Raw genomic sequence first — 9609 nt, forward strand, 5'->3', positions numbered from 1 at the left:
TCAGAAACTGCCTTTTAGGAAGTCAAAATCTCAAACTCTGGAAAAGCCATGGGTTTAAATCTCTGACTAAAAGGAAATGTTGTTTATTCACTCGTGGCTCTGCTTCCATCACTGAATGGCATGGATTTGATGCATAGAAACCCATTCCTTCTACTTACACTCAGTCGGTGTACAAAGTTCACCCCATCAACTGCAGATTTAGAGAGGGGAGTGTCCAAAAACCTCTACCTGTCAGTATTGAAACTGAAGTAGCTGAGTGTTGATTACCAATATGCTTTGAGGCACAGGGTAATTGGAGAAGCATCAGCAGAATCTTGGTGTTAAATAATCCACTTTTAATGGGATGATATTTGTCTTGTGAAAGACTGATGCCAGTGGTTCCAAATCGTACATTATCACCTTATCGTGGTTTGAACTAAAAATCAACTGGACGAGTCAGGAGTGGATACAGAGTGAAAAAGATTAGTGATGCCACAGTGATGGTCAGTGACAGCTCTGGGGCCAGACCATCTTCATTTATTTGGTATGAATATTCTAAAGTGAAAGCAATATTTGATGTCATTGGAAAACAACTATTTCCCGTCTCTCACTTTACTCAGTCACAGTCTCTTTCTTTATAATGTTGGTGTTAAAATAAGATAAAATATAACGGTTTGTTTTCGAAAATATCTCATTGTCTTTCCAAACAGCCCTAACACACACAGCTTTTAAATATTGTTGATAAAAAAGATAAATACATTACAAGTAGTGTTTTTAAATTTGCATTCATACACATTTCAGCATGTGGAACATGGTTCTCTCACTACAGCAGAACAACACATAACCGTTACATAACCATTGATGATTGGTGGTAAAGTCTCTTCATCGTTGGATGTTGTTCGTTGGCAGTGAGAAAAACCTAGTTCATCACCAGATTTGTTCTACTTATCACCAAATATCACCAGTTCACTCAGGGGGCGTCTGGTTGAATTCACATCACGGGGTGCACTTGATTCATGTTCAGTCAGACTTGGTCACGAGTGTCGCTGCCATTTTAATACATTGTCTGTATTCTGGGCCAGATTTGACCCGCAGGCTTATAGTCAAGCTCAACCCATTTGCCATAGTTTCCTTAACATGTCACTGTAAAGTTTTACTTTCATGTCCGCGTGGAAAACAGATCTAGTCACAAAACACGTCGCAAACCTCCTGCTAAGTCTTGTGGGGTAGAAAAGAAAGTGAAATGATGTTGAAACAGAAAGGAAATGAGTTGTTTCTTCTGTGTGAAGGACCAAGATAAGCTTGAACCAATGCCCTTTTTAGAATTTCCTGAGAGATGAACTATCATGAATGAATGTTTGTTATTTTTTTGCACTATTCTGTGTTTCTATCTGACTAGTGTAAGCGGGCGTGTGTGTGAATACTTTTCATTGTCGCTCTGCTGATTGGGACTGTGAAGAACACATGCAGTATATAAAAGTAGATCAGATGCACCAAGTAATAATGCAAATGCTGTGTGTTTGACATACAAGCAGCCAATAAAAAATAAATGTATTCATTTCATTTTGTTGGTTTCTTTTGTACATGTTGCGTTTAAGTTTGTTGCTGCTGTTCATCCTTTTTCTATGCAAGTGGTAAAACAAGTGATTTAGTCTTTTTGTAACAATTTGGTTTATACTTTTTTTTCCAGGTATTGAAACATTATGGCTTCAAGTATCTATAGTACAAAGTCAAGCTGTGGCTATATTGAAGTATGATTAAGGTAAACTGTCTCACAAAATAAATATAGCACATATGTTTTATCAATTAGGTCTAAAAAATTCTTGTTGCAGTACCACCAGCAGAAAAAGTAAGAAGTTGTAAAATGCACCTCTTGAAATATATCTAGTGTTATGTCTTAAAAAATCACAAAATGATTGTTTCAATCCCACCATTGGATGCCCCACTTTTTTTAAGTTGATACCGTTGTCATCACTAAGGTCTTTGATGTCAAAAGTTGTCATCACTAAGGTCTTTGATGTCACTGACTTTAGTGTCTTTGAATACAAGGATCACTAGATATTTACAGCCTTGCGGTTAAAGATGTTGCTAATAACGACAGAGACGTTTTAGGAGATGATGAAGGATCACAGATGAAGAAATCTGGAAAAAATATAGCACTCGTTACCTGAGGCAGCTTTACAGAAAACTAGAGATCATTAATGATGATGGACACTGCAACCAGTAAAAGTCAAACTAAACCGTTGTGTGATGAGGTGCTGTCTGTTCAGGACAGGGACAGTGACCTCCAAGGGTTGAAAGATGTCCAACAGCTGCAACTGGACGATCTGTGGCAGGAATGGGAGCTTGAGCTTGCAAATGAAGTCTCAGAAGAGGAGGATAGTCCTCATACATTATTGGTTCATAAGGATATCACAGGTAGTTTACGAGATTGTGTCCGTTATTGCATTGAAATCAAAATCCCAATTCTTGCATTCAAATCCCTCCACACACTGCTCCATGTTTACCTGTCAAATTTACACCCCCTGTGGTGCCCTGTCCTCAGCCTCTCCTCTTAGCATGGGTCTGGGGTCTTATAGCTGCTCTGCAATGTCCCTGCCTACATTCTAGTTCGGACAGGTGCTTATAAATAAAATGTATTATTATTTGTATTACAGGTAACCTCAAAGTAAAGTTGGAAACACCTCAGACTGTTCAGCCGGAGAAGGAGAACTCATCCAGCATTCCAGAGAAATCATCTCAGCAGGCACCTGAAGCTGTGAAGCTGTCTTGTGATGTGAGTGAAACCCTTGAACAGAATCTGGGAGTTCTGAAAGAAGACGACCAGCAGTGTGGCTCCGAACACCAAGTTGAAGAAGAGCTGAGATGCGACTCACAGGTTCAAACTGAGAAAGGATCTCCCACAACTCATCTAGACATAGAGCAGACTCAGAGGCACTTAGACAATCAACCGCCAAAGCAAGTAGATGCTCATGTACAAGAATCTGAAGCACTAAAGGAGTCTGTCAAACAAAACTTAGACATCATAGAACATCTGCACCCTGATCTGGCTGAAGAGGATTGCATTTTAAGAGGAACCAAAAGTTTGGAGGAGAGACACAAGTTGGAGAAGCAAAAGTTGGTCGAGCAACAGTCCAATGATGAAACAGAGACCCGGCGGCAGGAACTGGTTGCTTTAAAAAAGCACCACCAACAGCTTGTCCACAGACCTCAGGTCAAAGAGGAGCTCAGCTGTAAGGGTGACCAGTTTTCTTCCAACCTGGAGACAGGGAATGAAATGAATGTGTGTCTTAAAAAACGGGAAGAGTCTCTTATGACAGAGCTGGAGAAGGAACGGACATGGAGACTCCGGCTGTCTGAGCAGCTTGGGAGACTGAGGTATACCCATCAGCAGTCACTTGAAGCAGTGAAGCAGTCCAGCAGAGTAACTGACGCTATCCGTCGGGAGTTGAAGGCCCTAAAAGAAGACTATCAGCAGCTTGGCATCAGACTCCAAGTTGAGATGGAACTCAGGTGCAAATCACAAGCCTTGGCAAACAGGCTTTCTGTCAATCTGGAGACAGAGAACAAAAATAATGAATCTCTGACAAAAGAGAGAAACTTGTTGTCCACTGAGTTGGAAATAGAACACAAGAACAGACTGGAGCTGAAGGATCAGCTGGAGAAACAGAGGCTCGCCCACCAGGAGGCATTGGAGACCTTGAAACAGCCTCATTGTGTAACGGAGGCTCTTCACCGTGAACTGGAAACCCTAAAAAAGGCCAACCTGGAGCTTTCCACAAAACTCCAGATAGAGGAGGAGCTCAGATGCCAGGCTTTGATGAAGAGACTTTCTGTCAGTCGGGAGGCAGAGACCACAAAGAACAGGTGCCTTTCAAACGAGAAGGACTCCCTGTGCATCCAGTTACAGGAGGAGCAATCATGGAGGCTGCTGGAGAAGGCTGCCCACCAGGAAACACTGGTGGCAGTGAAAGAGGCACTCCATCTAGAGTTGGAAGACCTTAATGAAGTCAACAAGCAGCTATTCACCCAACTCAAGGCTGAAGAAGAACTGAGAAGCAAGTCTGAAGCCTTCACTACCAGGCTCTCCCACGACCTGGAGACTGAGTTCAGAAAGAATCAATCTTTGACCAAAGAGAAAGAGTATCTAGCCGCAGAGCTGGAGAAAGAAAGAACCTGCAGACTGCATCTGAGTGATGAGCTGCAGAAACAAAAAAACACCCATCTGCAGGAAACAGAATCACTGAAAGAGTCAACAAGTGAAAAATTACAATCTTTGGAAAGACTTAATTGTGAACTCAGCCACGTCATCAAGACTGAGAAGAATGTCAATGCAACTCTCAGAAGAGACTCTCTCAAGGTTTCTGTTGCATTAGAGGCACAGGTTAAAAAGAACAGTAACTTATTGAAACTTAGAGACTCTGACAAGGCCGAACTCCAAAAAGAGCAGAGCTGGAGATTAAACGTACAAAACCAACTCGAGGCTGTGAAACAATCCAGCAGAGTGACAGAGGCTCTGCGTCTGGAACTGGACGCTCTAAAAGAAGGCAACAATAGACTTGCCTCCAAACTCCAAATTGAGAAGGAACACAGATGTGTTAACAAGGCATTAACTGAGAAGCTCGTCACCAGCCTGGAGACGGAGGTAAGAAATAACGAGGCTCTAACAGAGGAAAAAGAGTTTTTGTCCATGGAGCTGGAGAAGGAACAGACTTGGAGACTGCAGCTGAACAAACGGATGAAGAAACAGAAGCTTACTTATATGCAGGCACTTGAGACTTTTAAACAGTTTCGTGCTCTAGCACAGTCTCTTTGCCAGGAATTGGATGCCCTGCGAGCAACCTACCAAAAGCTTTCTTCTAAAGTCATGGTTGAAGAAGAACTTAAAAGCATCTCCCTGGCTCTGACTGACAGGCTCACCAACAACCTGGAGACAGAGGCAAATATGAACGAGTCTCTGACCAAAGAAAAACTGTCTCTGTCTGTCGAGCTGGAGAAGGAGCAGGTGCTGAGAATGCAGCTGAGTGATCAGCTCGAGAAACAGAGGCTCGCCCATCAGGAAGTACTGGAGGCCGTCAAACAGTACAATGTGGAATTGGAAGCCATGAAAGACGCCAATGAGCAGCTTTCCACCCAACTCCAGGTCCAGGAGGGACTCACAAGCAATTGCCAGACTGAATCCTTCAGACTTCATCAAGACCTGGAGGCAGAGATACAAAAAAATGAATCTCTGACAAAAGAAAAAGACTGTCTTACTGTCCGGCTGGAGAACGAGCAGACATTAAGCGCCCAGCTAAATGAACAGGTGCAGGAACAAAAAGATGCTCTGCAGGAAGCTGAGGCAAAAACGAAATCGGCCGATGAGAAACTGAAGTGCCTAGAAAAACTGAACTCTGAGCTTAGCCATAGCATTAAGGCTGAGAAGGATGTCAATGGGACACTGAGAGGAGACACTTTCAGACTTTCTTTTGCACTTCAAACCCAGACCACAAAGAACGAATATCTGTCAAAACAGAGAGAGTATGATGCGGAAAAATTCCAAAAGGAACAGGCCTGGAGACTACAGGTGCAAGATCAGCTGGAGAAACAGAAGCTAGCCCATCAGCAAGTGCTGGATGAGTTGAAAAAGCAGAGTGATGTGACAGAGGCCCTTTGCTCTGAATTGAAAGTCCTGAAAGAAGCCAACCAGTGTCTTACCATCAAACTTCAGGTTGAAGAGGAGCTCAGAGGCAACACTCAAGGACTAAATGATCAACTCTCTGCCGACCTCAAAACAGAGGTCACAAAAAACAGATCTCTGGTAGAAGTCAACATTTCTCTGACTGCTGAGCTAGAGAAAGAGCGGACCTGGAGGCTGCAGCTGAGTGATCAGCTGGACGCACTGAAACTCGCCCATCAGAACACCCTTGGGACTTTAAAACAGTCAGATGATGTAATGGACGCAACACAGCTGGAATTGGAAGCCCTCAAAGAAGCTCACCAGCACCTGTTCTCCAAGCTGAAGGTTGAAGAGGAAGTCAGATGTGACCTTCAGGCTCTAAGAGACAGGCTCTCTATTAATCTTGATACAGAGATGAAAAAGAATGTTTCTCTAACTAAAGAGAAGGAGACTTTGAATTCTAGGTTGGAGGAGGAACAGCAGTGGAGTCAGCAGCTGAGCAGTGAGCTGGAGAGACAGAAACTCACCTACGAGGATGCTCTAAAACAGTCAAGTAAGGTGAACGAGGTTCCTCAGTTGGATTCGGATGCTATGAAAGAAGCCAACAAACTGGTTGCAACTGAATTCCAAGTTGAAGAGGAACTCAGAGGCAACAGCCAGGCCTCAAATGACAGACTGTCTACCAACCTGGAGGCAGAGAAAACCAAGAATGAGTCCTTGACGAGTGAGAAAGAGACTTTGACCATTGAGCAGGGAAAGAAGCAGACAAAGACAGAGAGATGGACAGAGACCGGCAAAAAGTTGGACACATCAAACTCTGACCAAGGAATCGGTCATGAGACAAAAGTCCTGCGCATGAAATTAAAACCCCTCCATGTCAAACTCCAGGAAGAGATGGATTTTCCAGGGAAAATGCAGCCTCTAACTGACGGGCTCTCTAACAATCTGGAGACTACACAGAAAGAATCTCTTAGTGCTGAGCTTGAAAAGGAGAAGACCTGGACAAGACAGTTAAGCGATGAGCTGGACAGACAGAAGCTTGCCCATCAACAGCTCCTTGAGTCTGTGAAACAGACCAATGATGTGACAGAAGCTCTTCACTGGGAATTGAAAGTCCTGAAAGAAGCCCACCAGCAGGTTTCCACCAAGCTCCAGGCTGAGGAGGAGCTCAGGAGACTCTCCCAGGCTCTGAATGAGAGACTTTCTAATAACCTCGAGTCAGAGAAACAAATAAATAGTTCTCTGGCGACAGAAAAAGAGTCGCTGGCTGCCAAGTTAGATGAGGAGCACACGTGGAGATTACAGCTGAGCGATGATCTTAAGAAACAAAAAGAGTGCCATCTACAGGAATCTGAGGCAATGAAGAAATCCACAGCAGAAAAAGTGGAGAACTTGGAAAGAAAGAACTCTGATCTGGACTACAGCTTCAGGACTGAGAAGGACATCAACACAGCCCTGCGAGAGGACGCTGTGAGGCTCTCTATAGCATTGGAAACACAGATCGCAAAGAATGAAAATCTGTCAAAATGGATCAAGTGTAATGTAGCTGAACTCCACAAAGAACAGAAGTGGCGTTTTGAGCTGCAAAATCAGCTGGAGAGAGAGAAGCTCAGCCATCAGCAGGAGATTGATGCTGTTCATCGCTCCAGCGACGAGCTCTTTAACAAACTCCAGGTTAAAGAAAGGCTCAGATGTGAGTCTCAGGCTCTAAGTGACAAACTCCTTGTCAACCTGAAGACAGAGATCCAGAAGAACAAGTCCCTGACAAAAGAGAAAGAATTCCTAACGGCAGAGCTGGAGGAGGAGCAGGCGCGGAGGCTGCAGCTGAGTGACCAACTGGAGAGACACAAGGAGGTTCATCTTCATGGATCCAGGACTCTCAGGCAGGAGCTGGACAGCATGGAAAAACGTAACTCTGAGCTGAACCAAAGCCTCAAGACCCAGAAGAAGGTTAACACTGCCCTCAGAGATGATGCTAAAAGACTCTCTTCGGCTCTCGAGTCAAAGATTAGTAGTAACAAAACTCTCTCTCAACAGAGAGACTATTACATTGACAAACTGCAGGAGGAATTGACCTGGAGACAGCAAGTGAGTAAGGAGTGTGAAAGACTCAAATCAGAGAAGACAAGGCTCAGTAAAGCCCAAGAAAAGGCCAAGAGAATTTTGTTCTGGAAATAGGTCATGTGTGGGTTCAGTGGGTTTAGTCTTTTGGACCCATTAAAGAATCCACCAGGAACAGGGTCAGGCAGGAGGAGAAGTCCACAGGCAGAGTGAGACTCCTGGATTCTGTTTTTTTGAGATCTGAGACATTTTATTATCGTTAAGCTATAAGACAGTCCTTTTTAAATAGTCTTTTGGACCCATTAAAGAATCCAAATACCATCTTTGTATGTGGTGATGAGTGTCCAAATACTAGCAACTTTTCCATATCATTTCTTCTTCTAATGTCAGAGAGCTTTGCTTGGTGATCACAGTCACTCCTTTGGCAAACTTAGCTTCTTTTATTGCTTCCTTGTTCTTTGCTAAGCCATACTATAAAGCCAGATCTGAAAATCTGAAATCAGATAACAGTTCTTAGCGTGTATATCTCGAGCACACTCGGTCACTCAGTGATCACTCACTGCATGCGTGGTATTGTTGGCTTGTTTGGCAACCGAGTTATGGTACAACAACTGGGGCAATTTTTGGTTAAACATCTTGGGGTTTTTTTTAGCTCCTGATACAGATATCATTACATCATCATCCTCAAGAAGTTCAGTATTAGACAACCACAATGGCTTGGTTTTGTGGAGACGTTTCTATTCTAGGATGAAAGGTGAAACTTCAAGAAACCAAACTGGTCCAGTTGCACTGGACTTTGTAGGATAAAAGGACCTGGATGACTGAGAACCACAGTTTGAAAGCAAGATGGACTCAGTTGATAATTCACTCTGAGACCACAGATGTGAATGTGAGCTGCACTGGAAGTCAAAATACAGTATCTCAACCTTTATTGATTTTCTCTGCCCTCCCTACCCCTGAGATGATGTCACCGATTGACAGTATCAGCCACAGGAGTTCAGTTTACAGAAGGAAACATGATAATAACTTGATCGCCTTTAAGACAATGGGAGCTCCCTGTTGTTGTAAGAGACTGGATTAACATCAACCTTTGTTCCATGACCTTTTTGCCTTGTTTTTTTTTTGTTAGTTTGTTTTTGTTTCAAACTATTAAAAAAAAATTAGTGACATTTAAAAAATCATAAATGATCCCCTTTTACATACTATAACAACTGAAACACACTATTCTCAACTGTATCTTGTTGTCAATCCTTTTACAGAAGATTTTTTGGAAGGAACTTTTATTTCAAAAACTAACGTCTACTGAGTATTTTGTGACTAAAAATAAAGGCTGTTTGTCTTGACAAATACAGTATGTTGTTTCAGTTTCTAGTTAATGAAGAACCAGGCCTCAGATTATCTTATGAAACCGACACGCTTATACATTTATAACAACATGTGTCACCTGGGGTTTTACGGCTCTTCCTCTTTTATCAGAGAATAAGGCAACTGTGTGTGTGCGTCCACCCACTGCCATCATCATCATCATCATCATCATCATCAGCTCTGTCTCTCGTCAGCTGTTGGACTGTGTTTCTTCTGAGGCAGCTATGATGTAATCAAACTAAGAAAAAGAGGGAGGGAGGTAGGAAGAGAGAGAAACAGAGAGCGAGAGAGCGAGAGGGGAAGAACAGCCTCTCATCCACACGGATAACACTCTGCTGGCTCGGCTCTAAATCACCGTTCAACCCCCATCTTCATCGCTATCGGCCGTTTTCTGGGAGGTTGTGGACGGTTCGGTGTCATGTGGCGCAGGTCGGTAGCCTCTTACCTACGATTAATCGGATGCTGTGTGTGGTCCAGCAGCAGCAGCAGCAGCAGCAGCAGTAGGAGCAGCGGGAAAACCCGCCCAGGGAGCCGCTGGTGGCCAT

General features: G+C 43.4%; 1 protein-coding gene across 1 annotated transcript; it reads left to right on the forward strand.

Annotated features, from left to right (window-relative positions):
• Positions 1–6: 6 nt before the first annotated feature.
• On the forward strand, positions 7–7861 carry LOC103381026 (trichohyalin-like). The gene is made up of 3 exons (XM_025055186.1): positions 7–1958; positions 1990–2397; positions 2637–7861. The coding sequence occupies exons 2-3, from the start codon at positions 2181–2183 to the stop codon at positions 7814–7816; spliced, it is 5397 nt and encodes a 1798-aa protein (XP_024910954.1). The 5' UTR covers positions 7–1958; positions 1990–2180; the 3' UTR covers positions 7817–7861.
• The last annotated feature ends 1748 nt before the right edge of the window (positions 7862–9609 follow it).

The sequence above is a fragment of the Cynoglossus semilaevis genome, chromosome 1 (genome assembly GCF_000523025.1).
Source record: "Cynoglossus semilaevis isolate Cse_v1.0 chromosome 1, Cse_v1.0, whole genome shotgun sequence".
NCBI classification, from domain to species: Eukaryota; Metazoa; Chordata; class Actinopteri; order Pleuronectiformes; family Cynoglossidae; genus Cynoglossus; species Cynoglossus semilaevis.

Excerpts from the sequence above, each read along its gene's own strand:
- LOC103381026 (XM_025055186.1), top strand. The coding sequence starts at position 2,181 with ATGATGATGGACACTGCAACCAGTAAAAGTCAAACTAAACCGTTGTGT. Across the intron at positions 2,398-2,636 it reads GGTTCATAAGGATATCACAG|GTAACCTCAAAGTAAAGTTG; the intron begins GTAGTTTACGAG and ends TTTGTATTACAG.